This window comes from Notolepis coatsorum (assembly GCF_963971535.1).
Source record: "Notolepis coatsorum genome assembly, chromosome: 6".
Taxonomy (NCBI): domain Eukaryota; kingdom Metazoa; phylum Chordata; class Actinopteri; order Aulopiformes; family Paralepididae; genus Notolepis; species Notolepis coatsorum.
Window position 1 is genome coordinate 102,951,474 of NC_140170.1, and position 25,464 is coordinate 102,976,937.

The 25,464-nt window shown below is 43.6% G+C and overlaps 1 protein-coding gene across 5 annotated transcripts in view; it reads right to left on the minus strand.

Annotated features, from left to right (window-relative positions):
* Nucleotides 1–25,464, minus strand: part of eif4g3a (eukaryotic translation initiation factor 4 gamma, 3a) — a 124,798-nt gene that overhangs the window by 36,776 nt on the left and 62,558 nt on the right. For all 5 annotated transcript variants that reach the window (XM_084317433.1, XM_084317435.1, XM_084317437.1 and 2 more), the window contains 11 exons: nucleotides 18,429–18,517; nucleotides 16,942–17,236; nucleotides 16,694–16,818; nucleotides 15,659–15,778; nucleotides 14,296–14,451; nucleotides 10,480–10,677; nucleotides 8,797–8,940; nucleotides 8,203–8,439; nucleotides 3,038–3,142; nucleotides 2,714–2,855; nucleotides 1,222–1,358 (listed from right to left, as the gene is read on the minus strand). In XM_084317433.1, coding sequence (XP_084173559.1) covers nucleotides 1,222–1,358; nucleotides 2,714–2,855; nucleotides 3,038–3,142; nucleotides 8,203–8,439; nucleotides 8,797–8,940; nucleotides 10,480–10,677; nucleotides 14,296–14,451; nucleotides 15,659–15,778; nucleotides 16,694–16,818; nucleotides 16,942–17,236; nucleotides 18,429–18,517 — 1,748 coding nt within the window. The remainder of the gene's footprint in view (nucleotides 1–1,221; nucleotides 1,359–2,713; nucleotides 2,856–3,037; nucleotides 3,143–8,202; nucleotides 8,440–8,796; nucleotides 8,941–10,479; nucleotides 10,678–14,295; nucleotides 14,452–15,658; nucleotides 15,779–16,693; nucleotides 16,819–16,941; nucleotides 17,237–18,428; nucleotides 18,518–25,464) is intronic.

Consider the following 25,464-nt stretch of genomic DNA (forward strand, 5'->3'; position numbering starts at 1 on the left):
GTATTGAGCTGTACTGTATTGTACCCATTCTGCAATCTGTTAATAAAATGTACAATCAATCAATCAATATTTAACAGATTGCAGAATGGGTACAATACAGTACGGCTCAATACAGACAATTGTTAAGGGGATGCAGACCAGAGAAAGACTTTCGTCTTGTTTACATCATCAGGGTCCCCCATTTTCAATTCATAGTGACATTTATGACATTACACAACATTGACATCATGACATATATGGCATAGTAGGGACATACTACAGGTATATAGTAATGTTACATTTGTGACATATATGATATGCAAATATACAGTAATGTTACCCATAGATCCTAACAGAGAATATATACATTATGATGGGGAGGAGGGGGTGGTAGAAAAAAAGATACATACGGTGGGGAGAGAATATACGGTGGGGAGGACTCTGTCTACACAGATACACCTGTGTGATGTTGCTACGGAGTTAAGCTAATAAAGGTGACTCACAACCACAACAGGGGACTCACGTATTTGTACTGTGAAGTAACTGTTAACACGACAATGACAAATGTATTGTTTCTGTTTTTCTTTTTGACATACTTGCGGCACACAGAACAAGTTAACTCACCACTACAGCCCGCAGTAGCCTAGCCAGTCTCTTGAAACACCGCTATCTTCAAACTTCCACTCGAAACGTTCTTTTGTTGGGTGGTGGCGCTCATCCTTTTCGCCTTCGAAAACCGTGGTGGTTTTTATTTTTAGTGGCCGGCTTACTCCTTCCATTTAACCGACGCTATTAAGCTAACGCTAGCTAATCGGTATAGCAGCAAGTGCAAGCAGCGTGGTGGCTGTGACGTCTGTAAACAAGGAGAGTTGATGCGCGAGACTGCAAAAAAAAAGACTGTCGTGAAACCAAAACACACCGCAGTTTTTAATTATTTTACATTACTATTTTGTTACCCTGCCATGTGGCGGACACTCGCCCAATAGCCTCCAGCTGCAACCGAGTCGCTGAGTGATGACTCTGCTTGGCGCAGCCGCGGTAGAAAAAAAAATTCCCTTTTTCATGATATTTGGCGCCTTCCGTCAGACTGCGAATCAAATTGACGGATCTCCCCAATCAAATTGAAGGAAATCCGTCTGGAGACGGAACGCTTTAATGCCTGAGAACATAACGTGATGAAGAGAGTAGCAATGCACCGTCCGACACTGAAGCTGTGTTGGGGATATTGATATAATATCTGACCTTGGAGATCTTTGGGATCTTGGTGGGGTCGATGGTCCTGCTGTTCTTGGTGACAGGAACAGTGTTCCAGGTCTCCTCTCTCTGCACCACACGCTGCTCCCTCTGCTCTCTCTGCTCCCTCTGCAGCTCTCTAGGATCTGCCAGGCCCAAGACAGACAAAGGTGACATGTTTTAGTCAAGAGGCGAAAGCCATTGATTTATTTGTCCTGAATGCAAAACACCTCCCCAGTGAATCTATTATTTATATTTACTCTGGCAGCTAAGGGTAAGTAACATTATTCATCAAACAGTGTTGAACTTGGGTGCTACTGTCTTGAGTGCATACTGCATAGTAGTTGAGGCTGTCCCCGAAGCCTGTTTTTGGGATTCGGACTTCGTCAGGGTTTTTCGAATGAGCGTTCGAACCTTCGTTTTTAATCAAATATTTTGATTTTCTTTTTTTTATATCTTTATTTTTCTTTTTTTTTATATCCTCAAACTAAATCCTAAATTTGAATAAAGTGATTAATCTGATTAAATTAGTATTTTTATTAAATCAACTTTCCAGCCCAACTAAATCAATTAAATCAACTTTCTTTAATGAATATAACTCATCAGTTTCTTTTAATACTATAATATTAGTGTAGCCTAATCTTTATCTGCAACTGTGAAGAAAAAACCCATTGGTTTAAACAGAATTAACAGAAACAAATATTATATTTAAAAAAGAAAAGACATTTTTATTAAACATTTTAAGTTCAAATGTTGATTTAGAATTTGAATGCCAACAACGTAACGAACGAAGGTTTGAACGTTCAAACGTTTGGGCTCAGCCCTAATAGTAGTATAAACATATTAGTATAGTAGGTAGTAATATAGGCATGGTAGATTCCTTAGTTAGCAAAGTGCATGATAGTAAAAGACAGTACGAAGGTTAGTATTTATTTGCTAACCTTACTGTCATGCACTTGTCCTAATAAACTAACCTACACTGTAGCACTCAACACTTTGATGAACATTGTTACTCAGCTGATAGAGTTGTGCCCTTCCTCATGACTTGTCGTACAGAACTTGTAAGTCGCTTTGGATAAAAGCGTCAGCTAAATGACTAAATGTAAATTTATTTTCTTTCTTTCTTCATTTCAGATATTGATTGAAGAAGTGTGTTTTTAGTAAAAAAAATTGTCAAGTTTCAGCTGTGGTGGGAAGTTCATTCCACCATTGTGGAGAGAAAGGACCGAGAATAGCCTGCATTATAACATTTATTTTCAAGAGACTACTCCTGCAGTCACACGACTTCCTCACCAACCAATCAGCCCTTGGTATTGGACAGAACATTATAGGTCAGTGGACAGATGGAAGTGAGCGGGAGGGGCTTTGTGTCCACTGTAGGGCACCATGGTGGTGTCTCTGCAGGATACAGGGATGCCTGCCTGCCTGCTGCCTCCCTGGGTGTATTGAGCTGTGCCTGTGTGCTCTAAGCCTTAAAGAGGATTTAGCCTGTGGGCCTAACCTGGCCGCCTCTTGCTGTTGTCCTTGTTGAGCAGCTGCTGGTGCACCTTCCTTTGCTCCTCTTGCTCCTCTATCTTAGCCTCTTTGTGGATCTGCTCGATGGTTTTAGGGCCCTGGTCGGCTCTCCTGGAGACCCAGTTGTGCTGCAGGTAAAGGAGAGGAGCGGTTAGATGGGTGCAAGTCATGGTGTACACATCATGTCATGTTGAAGGAAAGAGGGTTCAGGGGCGTTAACTCTCTGCCCAGGTGTACAAAAAAAATTAACAATCACAGTCATGTTAGACCACAAAGACACATATGTGTGCACAAGAACACACACACTCACCAATCGCAGGTCTATTATGTCCTGTAGCATAAACCTTATCCGTGATGATGTCTTCCGCTCCTTGACAATTTTTAACATCTGAGCGAAATACTGATCCATGCGAGGCTGAGAGAGAGAGAGAGAGAGAGAGAGAGAGAGAGAGAGAGAGAGAGAGAGAGAGAGAGAGAGAGAGAGAGAGACATCGATGTGAGCAATATACCCTACATTTCCCTTGCCTGGTGGACAAGACGGTTGCTTTCATTTCACCTTATTGCACTCAATTGAGCGAATGTGCATTTTATGACTTGGAGAAGGGAGCCCTCCCGACTGCCCAAGACTAAAGATATCATTCTGAGAGCAGCAACAGCCCACAAAACAAACACCCACATTGTATCTGGCCCAGTACTAAAAGTGCCAGATCCAGAACATTGGCACGTCAGAGGATGAAACACATCCGAAGAAAGCTGGAAGACTCGAACACTTGTCAGGTGCTCGGAGGGCTTTCCTCTTGCTAAAGGATAAAATAATCCAGGAGTGCAGTTTTGAGTAAAACATCAAACATTTGTTTTTTTCTTAAAAAAGAAAAAAAATATCTTGCAGCATATTTTAAGTTTTTCTTTCTTATATTAAAATATATTTCATTTTTTAAGAATTTGTAAAGGATAGGCAAAAATAAGCATGTGCTTCAGCCTATTCCTTTTTTTCGATCATTGATTTTGGATTTTGTGATGTACATTTGTGATTTTCTATATATTCTTTTTTTTTGCAAGTCCACACGGGTGTGTTTGATTTGTCTGTAAACAAGACCGTAAAAAATAAACTTCATTCATTCAGATAAGATTAGGACCCGACAATATATGATAGCACAGTACAGACAGCTGAGAGAGGCCCTACGGTCTTCAGCCATGTATCTCTAGGTGTGCGAGGAGTGTACAGGAGAGCCAGAGCCCCCTGGGGAAACATCTTCTCTGAGCAGATCTTCTTGGTCTTGCACACCAACACAGATTCTCACATTGATATGAAAATGTAGGCTCATACACAGTGCCAAATCACTCACTCACTCACCGGGCAGGTCAAAGTTCATCCTCATGACCTCACTGATATAAGCTTCGACGTAGGGCTGTCCCGCGTAGGGCTGCGTCTACTTTCTTTTTTGGCTTCTACGTTTCGGCATAGCCTGGAAAGCAGGCTCATTTGCTACAGAAAACTGAGCCTCAACTTCTAGCCACCTAGACTAGGGCCCTATGGAATCCGCGACCGCGGAATTGCAGAGGATTTCACGGAATTGAGATATTAACACGGAATTCTGAATTATCGCGGAATAATTCATTAATAATAATATAATATTATAATTGTATTATTATACATAAATAGATTTTCATATAAATCAATCTTCACTACGACTTTAAAATGGTGACGCGGCACGGTCTACGGAGACGCTCAGAAATTACAACTACCAAATCCATTCCGAGACAATGGACCCAGTAGGCTACTTTGTTGGCGGTGTGAAAATATGCAGAGAAACATTAATATACTTGGAACCGTTAAATTGTATCTGAATCTCTCTGTCGCATAAAGGCCTGGCTGGCAGTGTGTTAGCTGAACTATTCTAAAATCATTAAGTCAGCTATAAGCCATTCTCCCTTTCTCTGCGTGTGTGCGTGCAAAAGACCAGATGTTTTTGGCGTGTGCTTTGGAAAGACCAGATGAGGTCAGAGGAGTTTGATAGTATTTACTTGTGGGGCGGTGTGGCTCAGGGGTAGAGCGGGTTGTCCAATGATCCAAGGGTTGGTGGTTCGAATCCCGCTCAAGCCCATGTCCATCCCACTGCCGTTGTGTCCTTGGGCAAGACACTTAACCTACTTGCCTCGTATGAATGTGTATGCATGTGAATGAATGTTGGTGGTGGTCGGAGGGGCCGTAGGCGTTGATTATTCGCCACGCTTCCGTGAGTCTGCCTCAGGGCAGCTCTGGCTGCAATTGTAGCTTACCACCACTGGTATGACTGTGTATGAACGAATAATGGACTCTGTGAAGCGCTCTGGGTCAGTGAAGAGCGCTATATAAATCCAAGTCATCATTATATTATTATTATTACTGAGGATGGCCAGATAATGTTGATATTTAAACTTAAAAAAATATTATACAGAGAGAAGCTTCAGCAAGTACAAAATGCTGCTGACCGTTTAGTTATTGCACTGCACTGGCAGTTGAACTGCACTGGCACTGTTTGCAGATGTAGTTAGTAAAGTTATTTAAAAACATAATTTTGTATTGTTTTTTTTGGTTAAATCCAAAAGGGAAAACATTTTTATCAGAGAAATCCGAAAACAGGAAAATTCATATCCGGAAACAGGAAAAGATAAAACGGATTTCATAGGGCCCTAACCTAGACCCATTTCAGTGGACAGGAGTACTTGCCTTGACAGACAAACTCCTTCAGCCAATTGGCGTAACAAAAGTAGTCCAGTTGGAAGAACGGCGGAAAGTAATCCAGTGGAAAGAACAGCAAAGGCGTGTTATCTGTAGAGAAGGTCCGCCAGTCATACTCTTGTTCAATACATGTTATCTATTTCTGCTATAACTGCACTTATGGCTGTTGATTCTACTAATGTTAACGTTACCACTTTACGTTACTCGTTGCTTCGGGAGATGGGCTGCGTTCTACTGGGGGACAGAACAGCAGTTAGAACACAGTCCATGATTGGCTCTGATTGCGTTGCAATTTCGGGAAATAGATGTGGTTGTGAGGAAGGTCAGTCTGTATCGCAAAAGTAGAACATAGTTTTGGGAGAAAGTATGGCTTCAGCTCCAATTCTATATTTGAAGCGGTTTTGTTTTCCCCAGCTCAGAGGTTAACAAAAGTTGTGATAAAAGTTTAACAAGCTCTATTATTGGTCTAAAGTAACTAGTAAAGTATTTGCAGGTTCACTAAGAGTAACAAAGGGGCAAAACAATTATGAGTGAGCAACTTTGAATGTTCACAATGTATATAATTACATAAGTATGCATGTAATGTATAAACATTTGAACACTGATTTTGGCATAGATTACCATGGCAACAATCGAAGCTTTGAAGCATTCGGGTCAGCCCTACTTAGAAGTGAGTAGACCCACCTTCATTTCGGCGTTAATTTTGGCAGCCGATTTAGTCTTAGACTAAAATGCACATACATTTTTGTCACATTTTAGTATTGTATTTAGTATTGTTAGTTCTAGTTTTAGTCTATGAAATCTATATACGACAGTGACAGTGGCTCGAGAGGTAGAGCAGTCGTCTGGCAATCTGCAGGTTCCCGGTTCGATTCCCGCTCCTCCCGGGCAGCATGCCGTTGTGTCCTTGAGCAAGACACTTAACCCCTAATTGCGCCCGATGAGCAGGTTGGCACCTTGCATGGTTGCCTCCGCCGTCGGTGTGCGACTGTGTGAGTGAATGGATAAAATGTGAGTAACAAATTGTAAAGCGCTTTGGATAAAAGCACTATATAAAAAAGCAGCCATTTACCATTTATAGACGTTTTAGTCGATGAAATCTATAGAAGTTTTAGTCTAGTTTTAGTTGATGAAATCTATAGAGGTTTTAGTCTTGTTTTAGTCGATGAAATCTATTTGAACTTTTATTCTCATTTCATTACAGTAAGCCTTCATCAAGCACATAGATGATTTAGCACTAGGACCCTGCAGTCACTGTAATATCCAGAACGTTTGGAATGCAGTGTTGAGCGGTGCGCTGTGCTGTGTAAAACCCTCAAAGAAGCACTGTTCATCTACTCATATTTGCCCTCTCGCTCATTCTTTTTAAACATGATGCTGCCTGAATAAATAAATAACAGCAGGCAGCCTACTGAATGAAAGCCAAGATTCAGTGGTGAAATTATTTTTAACTGTATTTGCCACCCACCGGGATAAAGCAAATGGAAACGCTCTGGGGCAATGAGTGGATTGATCCTGCCAACATACCGTAATCAATCTACCTAGATGTCTCGGGATTTTCAATGTGTTTCTATACAGACAAAAAAAAACACATTGGTTGTGTTCAGGCATGTCTCACGCGTCACAGAGCTGGAGCTCTCCTCTCCTCCCCGCGCACGGAGCTCAGATGACAGCTCGACCTGATTCACCCAATCATAAGCGTGCAATGTATGGATGTGCAGAATCCTTTCGTTAAGTCCTTGACATTATTGTTTTGATTTTATTTGTTAACAAACATGGTAATACATTTTGTCATAGTTTTTGTTGCCAAATGGTAATTTTTTTAATAGCCATCGTCTCGTCTTCGTCAGGGATGTCAGTCATTTTTCGTCACAGCTTTTGTTGAGGAAATGAACACTCCTTCATTACCTTATCTGACATCTTTGAAGATATAATCTGGCCTCAGACCGAGCACATACGACAGTGAAGGAAGGCACACAGGAGAAAGTCATCAGCAGCAGAGTCACGAATGGCAGCTCTGGTCAAACATGTTTTCAAGTTCATGCTGCCTACAAACTAAACAAGTTCTCCAAATCCGCTGACAGCGCAAACTAGACTTGACCTCTTCTCCGTGCCCACGCAATCTTTTTTAACCGTCAAAATACAGCTGTTGTGACCTAAACTGGCCTCATCTCACCTTTAGCCCAGGTTTCGAGCAGCGAGCACATAAGTATTAATTATTTATTTTGCTCATATGAATAAATCAGCATTGGTTTTATTGCAATCTCAGACCTTGTGGACTTATGTGCACCGCTGTCTTGAGTGAACGGGTCAGTACACATTAGAACAGCTGGGATATTCCATCACGCGCAGAACAGAACGTCCAGCTGTGGGTGTAGGTTCCTGCAGAGGGACGTACCGCTCACTTGAACTCAAGTCACATATCTCCCAAGGTGCCTAGGGTCCACGCATCATGACTTCTGTCATAGCACAAATGCTATAGGATCCATGGAGCTCTTATCATATCATTATAATTTCCATTATCACAAATTAAGGCCTTATAGTTTCAATCAGTCGAAATCGATGAATTTACATATTTATTAATTCATTGCAGGGCAGACTAGGGACATTTTATAGGCGATCGAGTGACCAAACGCATCTCAGAAAACCAAAGACAATGTTTTACCCCTTTCTTCAAAACAACATTCTTTCTAAATAGATCCCTCTGCAAACAGCCACTGCACACATGTATGGAGTCTGACTCTCTCACTCACCTTGGCCTTCTCAAAGTCCAGGTCCTTGCCGATGGTGGTGAACAGCCTGCAGAGACACTCCAGGGACTCCTGGTCGTGGTTCTTCAGCAGCTTGACCACGCAGTCGTGCATGATGACCTCCGTCAGCATCTTCAACTTGAACAGCTCGCCGATGAACTTGATGTTGCCGATGGAGCGCCGGCGGGCCTTGTCCTTGGCCTCCACCAGCTCCTCCTGGAGACGATCGCGCTCAGTCGACTGGCGAGGAGAGAAGAGAGATCTATTCATCAACACAGCGGACACTAGGAGGCACAGCAACGATCCCCACATAGGTGGAAAATTGGCCCCCGCTGCTCGAAAAATCTAAAAACAATGGAAATGCATCATCCAACTTTATTCACCCAAAATAAGCAAATCCAGGACAATCATGGTAAAGTCAGTCAGCATCTCCAATCAACTCTTCAACGCAAAAATAAATCACCTGTTCTGTTTAGCACTATCATTATCATTACACACACACACTCTGTTTGGAGCTCCATAGGAAGCTTTGGCTGTGTATCAGCATCGTGGTCATGTTGAGAGTATCAAGCCATGGACAATAAAGGAGCTACGCACCGATGCAGAGTCCAGCTCTTTCTGCTTCCTCTCGAACACCACGTCGTCCACCTTGTCCCTCTCAAACTCCTTCTGGCAGCGGTTGAGCAGCAGCTTGCGGAAGTTCACAGTGTTGCTGGGCTTGTCCGTCATGGGCACTTTGAGCTGTGGAGCCATGGAAGTGAACAGTGTTATATGAGGGAAAAGAAAATGGACAAGGGAAGATTACAATGTGTCATATAAATGCAAGCAGTTATAGTTATATTAAGTTAGATCATTCTATCTATGAGTGAGTGAGCGTGTGAATTCAATTCTGTGAGGCGAGTAAAGAAAAACAACAAAAAAACATGCAAGCATAGAAAGGTATAGAAAGACAATATTAGACAAGCGCCCGCAGAGCCATGGGACACCTTTTATTTTTTTTTATCCACTTTTTCTCCTCCTATTTTTCTGTATTTTCCTCCCATCCCAATTTAGTCGTTATGCCAATTCCCCCCTCCCCTTCCTGGTTGTTGCGCGCATGTGCCCCCCACTGGTCGGTCTAGGGAGCCCTGAAGTCTATCACATGCTTCCTCCGATACATAGGAGACAGCCAGCAGCCTCTTTTCACCTGACAGCGAGGACTCTCACCGGGGAAGTGTAACGCGTGGGAGGATCACACTACCTTACCCAGTTCCTTCCCTCGCTGTGCAGGCGCCCTGACTGACCTGTAGGAGTAGCTGTTTACAACGACCAGAATACCACCCACCGGCGTCCCACCCGCTGACACTGCCAATTGTGTCAGTATGACGACCGCCCAAGCCGGAGGGACCGCTGACAGCCGGATTCGATACCAGTGTATCTGCGGTGGTAGACAGACGCTTAGTCCGCTGCGCTACCCGGCCGCCATGGGACACTTTGTTACAAGTGATTAGAGCTGTCCCTGAAGCCTGTTTTTGGGATTTGAACTTCACCATGGTTTTTCAAACGGACGTTTGAACAGTCGTTTTTAATCATGCAAAAAATTTAATTTGTCTGGTTCAGTACTGTCAAGTCTTGACTTTAGTGCACATTTACGCATATAACGTAGCGAATATGTGCATATTGCTGCGGTTATTAAGAGTAGTAGTACCTACTTACTGGTCACGGGAGGCTTCAATAACGTTTGGATGGTAATCTATTTGTGAATACATTTGTTGAAACAACATCTTTGTTGGGCGACGGCTCCTGCTTAACGTTAGCAAGCTAAAGGGCTGCGCTCTGCATAGCTTAATTAACATGCATAACATAGTACCTGTGTAACGTTAAGTGACTTGTGTTCTGCTGGGAAAGTTCAGCATCACGGCATACACTTGGTTTAATCCAAACGTCCATTCGGAAACGTTGTATTATGAAATAAGACTGGTGAGTGTGAGTCACTCAACTCTTTTTTGCATGATTGATTCATTTCCTGATAATGTATGACGGTGACCCCTCGTCATCTCGACTAGACTGTTGTTGTCCTGTGTTCGCGCGTGACTTTCGAATTATTGTAAACACAACATAGTAGTAGTGATATTCATATATATCACATTCTGATATATATTTTTCGTGTAAAATAAATAAACGAAAATTGTAAAATAAAGAATATATAAAAAAGTGGACGTTTGGGCTCAGCCCTACAACTGATTCAAAGTGAATCCCTCATAATCACCACACAAGAAAAATAACACATAGTCAGCGTACTGTGGCAAGGCAGCGGCACATGTTCCCGTAGGCCACAGAGAAGCCAGGTTCGTCGATGGCCTTCTCGAAGACCAGGTCTATGACTCCCTTCAGCCTCTCCTCTGTGTCTATGGTCAGGTCCGTCACCTGCTTCATCAGCTGATTGAACATCTGAGGCGTCAGCTTGTTGAGGATGCTGCGCACCTTCTTGAACAGATCCTGAGTCAGTCACAATAAAACATAGTTAATATAAAACAGCTTCCTGAACAGATCCTGAGTCAGTCACAATAAAACATAGTTAATATAAAACACCGGTCTGAACAGATCAGTCAGTCACAATAAAACAGTTAATATAAAACACCTTCCTGAACAGATCCTGATAAAACGTAGTTAATATAAAACACCTTCCTGAACAGATCCTGAGTCAGTCACAATTGACATTGGTCACAATAAAACAAACTGACAGACACTGGCAGGTCGTTTCACAGAGTGTTTATTTTGTGTGTGTGTATGTATGTGTGTGTGTCTGTGTATGTACGGTATGTGTATGTACGGTATGTGTGTGTGTGTGTTTTCTTCTTCTTCAGTTTGGGAAGAATAAAACTGCAGTTTGGGAAAAACATTCTAAGCTGTGTGTGTGTGTGTATGTGTGTGTGTGTGTGTGTGTGTGTGTGTGTGTGTGTTGTTAACTCACTGGAGGCCAAACCCGGGATAGTCCGGGTTAACTCGCCATGCTCTGGGCGCCAAACCCGAGAAATCTCGGGTTTTAATCCATATTTCTTTTATTAGCGATATCCATTCATTTTTCATCCATCCAGCCTGACGTTATCATTGGGAATGGGTCTGAGCTCACAAAGGGCAAATACAGCCGCCTATCGTCTCCCGGATAGTATTGCACATCATTGGATTGGATAGGCTGGGACTGTGCATCAAAAAAATAAGTCGGTCCAGGTTTTACTTCTCGGGCATGCAGTATCGTTATAACAGATGGACTGAGACTCAGAGCAGTTGGATATACCTGTTTTGGATATATAACGTTGGATCAATAAACGCGATCAATATTTGGAATGGCGATCAGGAATTGGATTAATCTTTTTGCATGACATCAGATGTGAGGTAAGGCCTTTATGTTTCGAATCTTGGGGTAATCAGATGTTCCTATCACCGCCATCGGAGCGCGCGTGTGTGTGTGTGAGGTTCGCGCCGACCAAAGTACGGAGAAGCGATTTTTCAGACCCCGCTTCTCTTCGTGCATGAGGACACATATACTATCGATAATCTAGCGTTTATTTGAAAACGATTCATAAATCAAGCGACAAATGGCACGATTTCTAAGGAAATACATTTAAGCTCGATTTGCTGGAGTTTATTGAGATGAGACAGAACGCCCTAGAAATATATTGATATTCATCACGGTATAAAATGGAAATGCATGTATGAAAGAATTATCTGTTTCATGCATGTTGACTGGAAGCAACTCATTGACGATCACTGTGTTATTTAGATCTATTGCTATTATATTTTATATGTTTTAAGCACTCGCAAATAAGTCCTATTCTCCATTGGATAAAGCGCTGCCACCGAAGGGCCATCAGCAGAGGGCGCTGTTGGCCCTGAATGAGTTAACCGTGTCTGTTTGTGTGTATTTTTGTAGTAATCTGCATTGATGTACCGACCCAGCTCTCTGGGTCTTGTAGTAAACTGTGTGTATTGATGTAGTACCTGTGTTTTCTCGCTCTTGTAGTAAACGGTGTGTATTGATGTAGTACCTGTGTTTTCTCGCTCTTGTAGTAAACTGTGTGTATTTATGTAGTACCTGTGTTTTCTGGCTCTCTGGGTTGCGTCTATACTTTCGACAACAAATCTTTGTTTCTGCGTTCGAGTTTTGCGCTCTGATTGGCCAGGTCATGTGACATGTGCGCCAATCGTGGGACGGCAAGTTCGGCGCCTGTTTTCGGGTCTAACAGCCTGCAAACTACCTAACGCTTAGTTTATCACTGGTTAAGCTTAGGTGACTCTTTCGCAGTTGGTTATGGTTAGTTTGGAATCAGGGCAGGCATGTCTGCATGTCTGTATGTCTGTATGTATGTATGTATGTATGTATTGTGACAGATCTCCTCCCCCCTCCTTGGGATACGTGAAGGTAGAGAGATATATCCGTCACTTAGGTAGCTGATTAGTACTGATTGTTGGATTTGGATATATCAGCCAGTAATCACCTCGGCTCCGTGAAGTTTCTGCGTTGCGTTTATCTCTTTCTTATCGCAGTGGTTCCCAAAGTCGGGGTCGCGACCCAAAGGTGGGCCGCGAGCAGCCACGGATGGGCCGCGAGATGATTTAAAAAAAATAAAAAAAAAACAAAAAAAAAACATTTTTTTGTTTTTTATTTTTTATTTTTTTATTTTTTTTTATTTTTATTTTTTTTGTCAGGCCACTGAACTTAGAAGCAGGCCAGGACAGTGTTTCTAGTTGTATTCTAAAATTCTATTCTATTGTATTCTAAAATGTGACTATATGGTTTTATATTAACTTAATAAATAAACAAAAACGAAAAATCTACTTATTTCAACGAACATTTCAAACTAAATAACAGATTATGCACATAAAATGCTGAAAACAACCGAAGCAACAATAGTATTTTAATGAGGCTATTATTATTATCATTATTATTTTGCAACAAGTTAGCCCTCTCATAAATAGCACATATAAATGAATAACTAACTTGAACTAACTTAATAGGATTGAAGTGATATTTGGCTTAAAAAATCGGTCGCCTGACAAAAAAAAAAAAAAAAAAAGCCAGACGATGTGCATTGGGCCGCGGCTCTCTGACGCCTTATTTTCTGGGCCCCGGCCTGAAAAGTTTGGGAACCCCTGTCTTATCGTACTGACTGATACCCTCTCTCCTTCCCCGTTGATACATTCGTCTCAAAAGAATTAAAGACACACTGGAAACAGGATACCTTTCCTTGGAACGTTATGTTTATTCCCATAAACATACTCCGTACAAGATGAAAAACAGTTCTGAAAGGTCCTTGAAAAATATATTGAATTCATTATCTCTCTTCTAAGCTATTAGTCCGATGGCGGTTGAGGCCTAGTCGCCAAAAACCTTCTCTGTTAGCCGAAGCTAGCCCTCATGGCCTAGGAGAGGGGGGAGAGGAGGCCCCTCCCACCACCCTCTAGCTAGTGCTCCGTCTCTCTGTCCACGTCTATACGTCTCAGCTTCGTTTCCTAGTCTGAGTCAAACCAGAAGAACTCCCAGCTATAAAATATAGTCGTTAGCAACGGCTGACCGCCCATAGCAACCGTGCAAGGAATCTACGTCTCCTGACCTATGACCCAAATATCTCAGTCTCTCTCTCTCTACCCTGCCCCCATCATCACCTATAAGAGATGACCAGACTGCCACAGCACTCACTGGTGTCTGTGGCTGGTGACCATGGCCCTATTTCTACCACCCTGCCTGCTCTGCTTATGGAGAGTTCTAACACTATGTCTTCCCTGTCTGCTCCCCAGCATAAAGCCTGAGAACACACACAAATGAAAACTACTGTTCCTCTATAGATCCGTCAGAGTAGATGCTGTCATCTACAGATATTTACATTATGTACACATTGAAAAACCAGTGGATCTCACATGATGTAAAACACCTGCACAGCATTTAGGCACATCCACCTCACATGCACACACACACACTAGCTGATTAGTACGGATATAGTACACCTGCACATAATTAGTAGACACACACCCCACGTGCACTCACAAGCAACCCACACATTACATTAACCCGGAGAGGAAGAGAGTTGTAGTAAACTGTGTGTACTGATGTAGTACCTGTGTGTTCTGGCCCTCTGGGTTTTCTGCAGGGCATTCCCTCTTCAGGCCAGGTTTCCAGGCGTTCTCAGATTTCTTCAGCTGGACATCGTCGTTCACCGATATGTTCATGATGATCTTCCTGGGCGGAGGCCGCCGCACACCCATGTTCATCAACTGGGAAGAGACAGACAACATGTTGTCAACATCCCTAACTAACAGACAACATGTTGTCAACATCCTTAACTAACAGACAACATGTTGTCAATATCCCTAACTAACAGACATGTTGTCAACATCCTTAACTAACAGACAACATGTTGTCAACATCCCTAACTAACAGACAACATGTTGTCAACATCCCTAACTAACAGACAACATGTTGTCAACATCCCTAACTAACAGACATGTTGTCAACATCCCTAACTAACAGACAACATGTTGTCAACATCCCTAACTAACAGACATGTTGTCAACATCCCTAGTCAAGTCAAGTCAAGAGTTTTATTTGTCACAGCATACAAGTATACAATGAAATGCGGGGGGTCTTGCCCACAACGATTGTGCATAATACAATAATAATATAATAAGAATCCAATAGAACGACATTGTGCAATAATACAAGTAATCAAAGTAGGGCATATCGGTATATGTACATGAGTTATTTACAGATTTTACAGCATGGTAGGACATGCTAGGTCTTGTGGTAGTGCAATACACTGTTAGCTACGGATGAGGCACCTAACTAACAGACCAGCGACAGGCTACATGTTGTCAACATCCCTAACTAACAGACAACATGTTGTCAACATCCCTAACTAACAGACATGTTGTCAACATCCCTAACTAACAGACAACATGTTGTCAACATCCCTAACTAACAGACATGTTGTCAACATCCCTAACTAACAGACAGCATTTACTTTATTTAATTGGATAGGGGGCAGGTATTAATAAGAATGTATTCTTTTTCCTGCTCCTTTTCGCTTATGGGTGTATTTGATTATAATAACTAAATGATTTATAGGAATTTGTAATGTACTGTAATACACTACCATGTGCGAAACAAAATGAAATGTTGTCAACATTCCTATCTCACAGGACAGAGACAGACAACATGTTGTCAACATTCCTATTGCACAGGACAGAGACCAGGTCTCTTTTCTCTCTTCTTATCTAGAAAGTTTCAGTGTCACAGAGAGCATATATATATAAATAAATAAAAAGGGGGAGCTCTCACCACTGTCTGCAATTTCAAATGTCAAAAAGACTAATGACTGGAAACGAGGGGGAAGCATGAGAGTAAACCATGAGTATATGAATAATTATGTCTGTGTGTGTGTGTGTGTACGTGCGTGCAAGAGAGAAAGGGAGAGTGACTCACTGCAGCACCTCGTCCTCCAGTCATCTGCCTGCCAAAGTCGGCGAAGGCGGGCGTGAAGTCAGGTCCTCTGGATATCACCCTGGTCTCCACAACCCGCGAAGGCAGCTTGTTTTGGTTGATCTGTGAAACACATTGAACATAAGACACAGACAGACAATGAGCCCATCAGCAGGGGGAGCACTGATCTTTTCACAGGACCAGACTAGGGGCAAGAGGAGCAGGCTTAATCCCATACTGACTGAGTGTGCACGTGATATACGAGTGCGCGCGTGTCCCCCTTGAAACAGTTTAGACGACGTGACATCATCTAAATCACTGGGCTGTATTGCCACTTTTTGTTGTTGTATGCGTTTCGGCTACACCGATGATAAATTCAGTTTGGATGATTTAGTGAACAGAGGAGTCAGAGAAGTCAGAGCCAGATGTGGAAGGAAGGCAGGAGGGGGGGAGGGAGAGGGAGAGAGAGAGAGTGTGAGGGTTGTGGGGGAGGAGAGGAGAACAAATCCAGCTCTTTGTCTTTCAGCTGTCCTTGACTTCCTTCTCCACTCCTCCAGAGTTGTCTCTCTCTCACAGGGACAACGAGACTCACAGGGATTGTAGAGCAGCCATTGCCAGTCTGGCTTTCATTTTTTTTTGGAGGGGGGGTGGGGTGGGAGTATGTACTATCAACACTGCCAAGTGTGACATAGCAGCATTGCGATTTTAACCAAAACAGCATTTTCTACAGGCTATATGCTCCACCCATACATACGAGTCAATCGGGGAAATGAACAGAACTCTCCCATTTGTGGCCCAGGGCGCGCAGTCCAGTCGAGATAAATAGGGCAAAGTCAATAACCTGGCCTATATTTGCGCTGAGCAAATAAAGAATTCCCCCACTTCACAGAAAGGCCCCATTCAAAACTAAACTTCCATTTCTAACAACTTCGGGCGTGTATTCCATTTATAGAGTCCAATGTTGACTAAACAGCAGAGGTAAAGGGGGGTAGAGTATTTTCTACTACAGCAGGCTCTCTGTATCTGGGGCTGACTCACCTTGTCCAGCACCACGTCACTGATGGGAGGAAGCCCCTCAGGCTTCTGCACGCAGGCAGCCTTGAACTGGAAGGCCAGCAGGAAGTCCCTGTCATACTGACGCTTGCCATTGGCCTCGGCCAAGTCTGGACCACCCAGAGAGCAAACGGATGAGAAAAAAACTGTGAATGGATATTAAAAAATAATAATAATAAAAAAGGAAGGTAACTGGGCTATTTCACAAGACAAGCAGACTGTGCTACTCCTACCTTCAATGTCCTGGGCTGCCCCGGTGGAGCTCTCCTTGTCCCCTGGGGTGACCCCACTGTCGCTGCTCTCCGTCTCCGAGGTGTGCCCCGCCCCGTTCCTCATGGGCTCCGACTCGGCCTCTCCGTTCTCTTCTGGGGCGGCGGGTTTCTCCTCGACCTCCGGGGCAGGGGTCAGAGCCGCTGCAGCAGGGGCCGGGGTCGACGCCGAGGGCAGGGCCACTGCAGGACCGCTGGTCTGGGGAGCCGACTGTGGGGCCTGGTCTCCGGCACCCTGCTCTACAGGCTTGGCCTCCTCCTTCAAAAGGACAGGAAGGAGGAGATGGATGGATGGATGGATGAGAGAAAGAAAGCACAGAGGTTAAAAAAGATAAGTAAAGGAGTGTGGGTGGCAGATGGTGAAATGAAGAGGTGGTCAAATGGACGAAGAACAAAAAAAAAGATTATTTGTATTACTAGAGGGATATTTATGACTGCAGTTTGTGACCTATTGGTTTTATTACAGATTTCCCTCCAAATTTGGGCGGCTGATTGGCGCAGTGGGCAAGGCGCTTGCCTCTAACGCAGGATACGCTGGGTTTCGAGCCCAGCTCTCGGCGTTGCTACCGGCTGGCCGGTCGTTCATACTAACACAATTGGCAAGTGGGAAAGCCGGTGGGTGGGGATTGGATGTTGTGGACAGCGACTCCTACAGGTCGGTTTGGTGACGCCGGTGCGGCGGAAGCAGGAAGTAGCAGGGGCAGCGTGAGCCTCCCACGCGTTACTCCTCGCCACTGAGAGTTCGAGCTGCTGCGGTGAAAAGATGAGACAGGCTGCCTCCTCGTGTACCGGAGGGGACACATGATGCAAGGCTTCTGTCCTCACTACAACCGACCAGTGGGAGGCATGGTCTAGCAACGTTCAAGACAGGAGAGGATAGAATTGGATAATCCGAAATTGGGATGGGAGAAAAATAGAAAATGGGGAGAAAAAGTGGATAAAAAAAAAGATTTCCCTCCAAATTTGAAGTATTTAGAGTTTTGTATGGATGCAGCCATATGGATCTTGAGATTATTGCATAGACTTTCTGATAGGAATGTGTTTCCCACAGGTTCTTCAAGCCGGGACGATCAATACACACAAGTCAATATACACAACATACACAAGCCAATATTTGTGGTGGGCCCATTTGATATCGTGGTGGGCCCTCCACAAATAAACCTATATGGACGACACCGAATCTGTACACCCCAAGAGAGAGAGAGTGGGGACAGAGTGGGCAGCGATCACGATGGCTAAGTCCTTGCTGTTGTGGTAGAACGATAACAACACAGTCATTTATGTCTGCGCTCCACCGCCACACATGTGGAATCATTTTCCATGTGAACTATTGCCCACATAATGCCTTCCCTTTCCTGTCCTCTCTCTCCCTCTCTTTCTCTCGCTCAGCATCTCCCTCCCGCCACTCTGTCTACATCTACTCTGCCCCCCCCCCCCCCCCACTCTCTTACCTCCTTCTCTTTCTGGATGGGCTCTCCAGCGGGGCTCTCTTCATTTGGTTTCTTCCAGGTCTTTGGTGTGGCAGGAGCAGTCGGACTTACTGCAGGGAAATTAAAATTAAAATTCAGTTGTAGCCGCTCAGAACTTACCACTAGTACATTTTACGGGATTAGTTCACATTTCTGCATTTCTACAAAGTCAATGACTTCTCTGTGACATATATTCCATACTTCTCATAATATATTGTCGCACGTTCGCTTTTTTCTTATTCAGCAAGTGTGCTAGCGCCTTCCATGTGCTCGCAAGAGTACAACCTCACACTTGGGTGCTTCCGAAGTGTGTATTGACTAGGGATACACAGGGACTTTCTTTGGTCAGATCCCGATCATATATCTTCAGAAAGCAATATTGACTGACGCATACCCGATCTACAGCAGTTCTAGAACGCCACTATGCAGGCACAGACACTGTGCTTGAGGCCTATTGCACTGCCTTAGTGCCTTGTGGCGAGCTTAATGGGGACTTAGGCACATTAGGCCTATACAACATAACTGAGGCTATTTTTCTCCCTAATCTTAATAGGGGAACCAGAATTTTCTTTGAAAATGTATATTATGTAGTAGGTACCACAACATGGTAGAAAGAAGCCTGCACTATACTCATGCCTGCCCATGCCAAAACCCTGTGAGGAGAGAGTGTCATCACTGGAATCTCGCCAGGCAGCGAAACGAGAAAATGAATGGAACACGAAATGAAAGCGAAATAAAAAACTTAAAAATAGAAATACAGATCCAATAACAGGCTGAGTACCATTTTATGGAACAGGAAACACTTGCAAGCTAGGACACAGGTATAACTTCCATTTCTGAGTTTTCGTTTTCCTGTAGTCATTGATTTTGTGAGCTTACCTCTCTGGAAATCAGATGAACGGTGCAGGCAGAGGGCTGCGTGGTTGGAATACACAGGCTACATCAGACGATAGGTGCTCATCCATTTGGCTGATTTGCTTTTTGTTTACATGTCAAATTCAGACGTCATGCTGTTGTGTAGGGTTGAGCGAGAGTGGTGATATTGGTCGCGAGGATAATGCACATGGAGAGTAACTGCAACATGCATCAAGCTGCAGGGTTCCCACAGACATGGCAAAATGAAATTCAAGGACTTTCAAGTACTGTTCCAAGCATATATTTCTTGATATAATAAATATATTTCTATAACAATTTGATCATGGATGAACAAACTTTCAATGCGAATGGTTGATTTGAATTTCAATGACTTTTAAGAACCTTGTTAAAATAAATTGGCTGTTTTCAAGGAATTCCAGGCCTTGACTTTTTTTTGGACAGAAATCAAGCACTTTAAGCACTTCAAGGACCTTGTGCGAACCCTGAAGCTGTGACCGTGCAGTAAAACAAGCTGCTGCACTGATGCCCCAACATCCCTTTGGTGGTAAACTCACTAAAACAATAGACACTGGAAAACAAAATCAGAAATGTAAGATATACTTGCCTATTATGAATATGTAGTTTCATTTCACTCACTGTAATTTAATTGAGCTGCTTAAGTAAGACTCTCGTGTTGTATTTAATTGCCATTGTTCCCCTTTCAAACCATTTAACCCCCATCTCTCATAAAGTGTCTTGACCTTGACTGGACATGGACAGCTAGCAAGCTTGGTATTCAGCTTCATCATTGCTTCCATCTTCATTGTCGAAAAAAAGCCACCTAACTGTTCAACAGCAGTATTTTACGTCATTCAGACCCTGCTTTACAGCAGTAGTTTACGTCATTCAGACCCTGCTTTACAGCAGTATTTTACGTCATTCAGACCCTGCTTTACAGCAGTATTTTACGTCATTCAGACCCTGCTTTACAGCAGTATTTTACGTCATTCAGACCCTGCTTTACAGCAGTAGTTTACATCATTCAGACCCTGCTTTACAGCAGTAGTTTACGTCATTCAGACCCTGCTTTACAGCAGTAGTTTACGTCATTCAGACCCTGCTTTACAGCAGTAGTTTACGTCATTCAGACCCTGCTTTACAGCAGTAGTTTACGTCATTCAGACCCTGCTTTACAGCAGTATTTTAGGGCATTCAGACCCGCGTGATTTGTTTCCGTATCCTTTGTTTGCGAAGACGCTCTCTGATTGGCTAGCCCGCGTACAGCGAAGACCCTCTCCGATTGGTTTAGCTCCGAAGGGTTCTGGGATAGAAATGTCCGAATTGTACATACCGGTATATATTCTCTGCTTCGAAGTGGTTATGCTTTGGCCCTCTTTCGAAGTGGGTTATGCTTAGAGTTAGGGTTAGGGCCCTAACCCTAACTCTAAGCATAACCCACTTCGAAAGAGGGCCAAAGCATAACCACTTCAAAGCAGAGAATATTATGTACAAGGTGGAAGAGACCCTTCGGAGCTAAACCAATCAGAGAGGGTCTTCGCTGTACGTGGGCTAGCCAATCAGAGAGTGTCTTCGCAAATAAAGGCTACAGACAAAAATCACGCTTAAGACCCTGCTTTACAGCAGTAGTTTACGTCATTCAGACCCTGCTTTACAGCAGTATTTTACATCATTCAGACCCTGCTTTACGTTATCTACATGTGGGCTTGAATAACAAACACTTGAAAGGATAAAAGGAGAAGAGCAGGGATGTAATTGCGCCTTAAGAAAATAACCTGAACATTTTCGAAACGATCTTTTTTTTATAAACACTCCATTGGAATGAATGAACACATTTTATTTGTATATATTGAACTGTTCACAGGGAAGAGGAAGGTGGGAGAGGAAAGGGACAAAGAAAATGAATCAAATATATCAGTGTCCCCCTAAAAAATTTAAAGGGGGTCATCTTGACCCCTCCCAAGTCATCCTGGCTCAAACACTATAGGACCTTATCTTTTCTTCTTTGCAACCAGATTGTGCAACACCTGTAACCTCCTCCTCTCGAAGTCTTGCCTACTGGGAAGGGCTGCAGTTGGACTAATGGACTCTTTTGCTTTTCTTTTGCTCTCAGGTCGATTTTGAGAATGAAGGTGGTGACATTTCCTCATACCTCATACCTCATACCTTATGCTTGAGAGTTTGATGTTTCTACAGAGCTTCACATTAACTGGACAATGCTTGCTCTCCCTTGAGTAGTGTTGAATGGCAGACTGCGGCACTGCTTGCAAGTAACCTTCCCTGGTTGGTCAGTTTTACAAAAGCAATCCAGTGTTAGTGTGTTTCCTAGTGTGTAACATTATCGATAGCCAATGAAAATCTGTTATGCAAGAATAGCAGGTCTGATAAATGTTGCTTTCGCGTTTCACTTAGACCAGGTGGAAAAATAATCAAAACATATTGAAAGAAACAGGTGTTTTTGGGTGTTTTTCAATGTATGTGATGTATAGATTGGGGGGAGATGAGAGCATCTAAAGGGGGCCGGGTCAGAGAGATCGAAATGTGCATGGCTTGCCTTAGCAGAGGGTGGTGGAAGAGGTGGTTCAGAGCGAGCAGGAGTCACTGAATAGCAGCACACTGACTGAGCGGGATGTTGACATTCCGATCTAGAACACAACAAGCTGATACGCCGGGCACAGAAGACGAGGGAGAGGGTTTGACAGTAGAAACTGCGTTTTGATGTGTGTAAAGGTTAAACACGGTTGTCATGACAGCGCGTCGCATGACAACCAGGAGAGGGGCGGGGCTGTCGTTGCTATGGCGAGAATATAGAAAAGCAAGTTCCTTCCGGGTGTAAGCCAGACCAAGAGACTAAGGGCAGACTACAATCTGACTAGGACTGAGATCACACAGAAGAGACTCTCTCCTCTCATCACAGAGGGGGGGGGGGGGGGGGGGGGGGGGCGCGGATGCCACATCATCATTAGCTTCGGCTAACACGAGGATGGTCTTGACCACTATTGGACTGAATAGCAGAAGGACGACAGACTGAACACACCGAAAGATCTTTAGAATAGATCTTACAAGGACAATACGAATTGGTTCCCATCTGATTATGAGGGAGTGGATGGAGAGATGATAACACAAGAAGACGTGATACTGGCCGATTGATCAGAATCTAACAATATTAAAAAATGTAAATAATAATACAAAAAAAAATTATTATTATTTTTGAATATTTTTGTATCATGCTTTTAGGTACCAGAAAAAACAGAAATCCAGTTAAAAACGGAGAAATCACATCCCTGGAGAGAAAGTGCCTTTCGTTAGTATTAGTTCACAGGATCATTTCATAAAATGTACAGAAAAGTTACTATATTGTGATATATACATCGTTATCAAGATAGCAAATTACCCATATCATGATGAACGATTTTGTCCATATCACACAGCCCTACATTGACGTATGCACTAGAATTAGGTTTTTCAAATGTCATCAAACAACCACCTCTAGGCAAGAAAAGAATGCTTGGTATTGCACTTTGTTTACATTTTTTGTTTGATAAGGGAGGGCTTGCTATTTCTGACCACACCTCAGAGTGAGAGAGGTAGAGAGATACGTTACTAATACAGTATGTTCAGTAGGGTTGGGTACCTTTCACATTTGAACAGATACCGGTACCCAATGGTACCTTTTTTCTGTACTTTAGTTTCTAAAAATGTAATCTACCTACCGTAATTCCTCTAATAGTAACCGGTATTCAATTAAAAACCGGGTCTCTATTAATGACCGGGTGCGCTGTTGAGCTAAGCAATTATAAGCCGGCCTCCTAATACAAGCCGGGTTTCATGTATATGCTGGCCTGGCTGTGCAGAAAATACCATATAATGGTATGGTGTTAATGTTTACCAAGAGAGTAAGCCTACCTCAGAATTGTATAAAACGAAGTTATTATTATTATTATTATTATTACCGTATACCAGTATTGTGATTGCACTATTTTACTTTATTTAACTTTTTTTGACCACCTGTAATTGCACTGTTTACTACCGTATTTCATACAGTACTTGAACCCAGTACCCAGGGTTAGGGTTAGTTACATTTTACTGGGTTCAAACAGACACAAAATGTTGATTTATTCATTATGGTCTGTTTGAAAATTAGAAATATAGGCCTCTCTCTTATACATGCCCCCTCCTAATACAAGCCTGGTATCAGCTACAGTTTAAACAAATACAAGCCGGGGTTACTATTAGAGGAATTACGGTACCTCAGTTGTAAAAAAAAAAAAAAAAAAAATCAAAACTTCAAAATAATTTATTATCATATAATATATAATATTGCAGCGAGCGTTGTCTGCATCTAGCTTTGTAAAGTGTAACAACACTTGCGACCGTTTTCGGCTTGCCATTGCCCCGACTGCTTTGTTGTTGAATCAAGTCAAATCCTAGGTAAGTGTGTATTGTGCGTGTGAACGTGCGGCACACTTCATAGGTTTAGTTTCACGGTAAATAATCGTCGGAATAATAGATTTTTTTTTTTTTTTTATTATTTTATTTACAGTACCGAAATGTGGCACCGGCGGATCTCACGTGAATCGGTACTCGGTAGTACCGACGTAATTCGGCCGGTACCCTTAAAAGTACCTAATTCGCTCGACTCCCGGAGAGTCAGCATTGCCTTGGCTTGGGCTGATCGCTATACTAACTCGTTTGGCTGAGTTAGGGGGAGGGAAGCCGTGGGTGGGTCCTGGGCGATGTGGACAGCAACCCCTACAGTTCGGTCGGGGCGCCTGCACAGCGAGGGTAGGATCTGGAGAAAGGTAGTGTGACCTTCCACACGTTACACTCTCCCGGTGAGAATCTGCGCTGCCAGGCTGGCTGCCGGCTGGCTGCACATGTGTCGGAGGAAAGCATGGGACAGTCTCCGGCCTCCCGGACCAACAGTAAGGGGGGGTGCGCAACAACCAGGAAGGGGGTTAGGAATTGGCATAACGACTAACAGTGGGATGGGAGAAAAATCGGAAAAAGGAGGGGGAAAAAGATAATAAAAAAAATAAAAAAAAATTAAAATACCTAATTCGGTACCCATCCCTAATGTTCAGTATGTTATATAGCTATTAGGGGTGTAAAGGTACACGTATCCGTACCGAACTAGGGATGGGAATCGAAAGGCTAAAGAGAGAAACCTTGTCGTCATGAACATATTATTGTCGCTCCATAGCTGACTCTCAACAGGTTATGGGCCCAGATCACGCAGGGGCGAAATAATAAGGGTAGCAAGTTTAGCTGAAGTATAGGGCAGTTTAGCACCGGGAGCACCGTGTGGCTAAGGCTAGGCTAACGGGAGCTAAAGCTACGCCTACCATCAAAAGAGGATGGCGACCAAAGGAAGGAGCAACTGGCCCTCGTTCAACGGAAGAGCAGAGGACTATGAGCTCTGGGAAGAGCGAATGTTGTGCTGCATGCACAGTGTGGGACTGAAGACAACAATCTTGATGGCCCCCACGGGAGAAGTAACGGCGGCCGCGCGAGCCCTGGACACCAAGCAAAATGCAGACGCATACTGCGAGTTAGCACCACTGCTAGACGACACAAGCTTGGGGCTGATATTCCGCGACACTAAGGACAAAGGCCGAGAGAGCCTGAAAGTGTTGAGAGTACACTATATCGGACGGGGAAGCCCCGAATCGTATCCCTCTACATAACACTAACCGCGCTGAAGAAGGCGCACACCGAGACTGTGACCGAATATGTCATCAGGGCTGAGCAAATCATTACGGCGCTTAAGAGTGCAGGAGAAGCACCGAGCGATGGACTAATGATGGCGATGGTTATGAGAGGACTACCGGAGCTGTACAAACCGTTCACACTACTGGTGACACACGGTTCGGCGGACATGTCGCTGGGGGTGTTCAGGGCCAAGTTGCAAACTTTGAGGCCTCAGAAGACACACACCCAGTCCCCGCGGAGGCGGGAGAGAGGGTGCTGAAGGCCCGGGCGGCACCGAGAGAGAAGACCAGACCCACGACGGAGCTGGCGTGTTGGCGATGTGGAGAAAAGGGGCACCGGAAAGATAACTGCACAAAGACTGTTTGGTGTAGCTTCCGCAAATCCACGAGGCACACAGACAAAGTGTGCAGAAAGAAACGTGACCAGAGCGCTC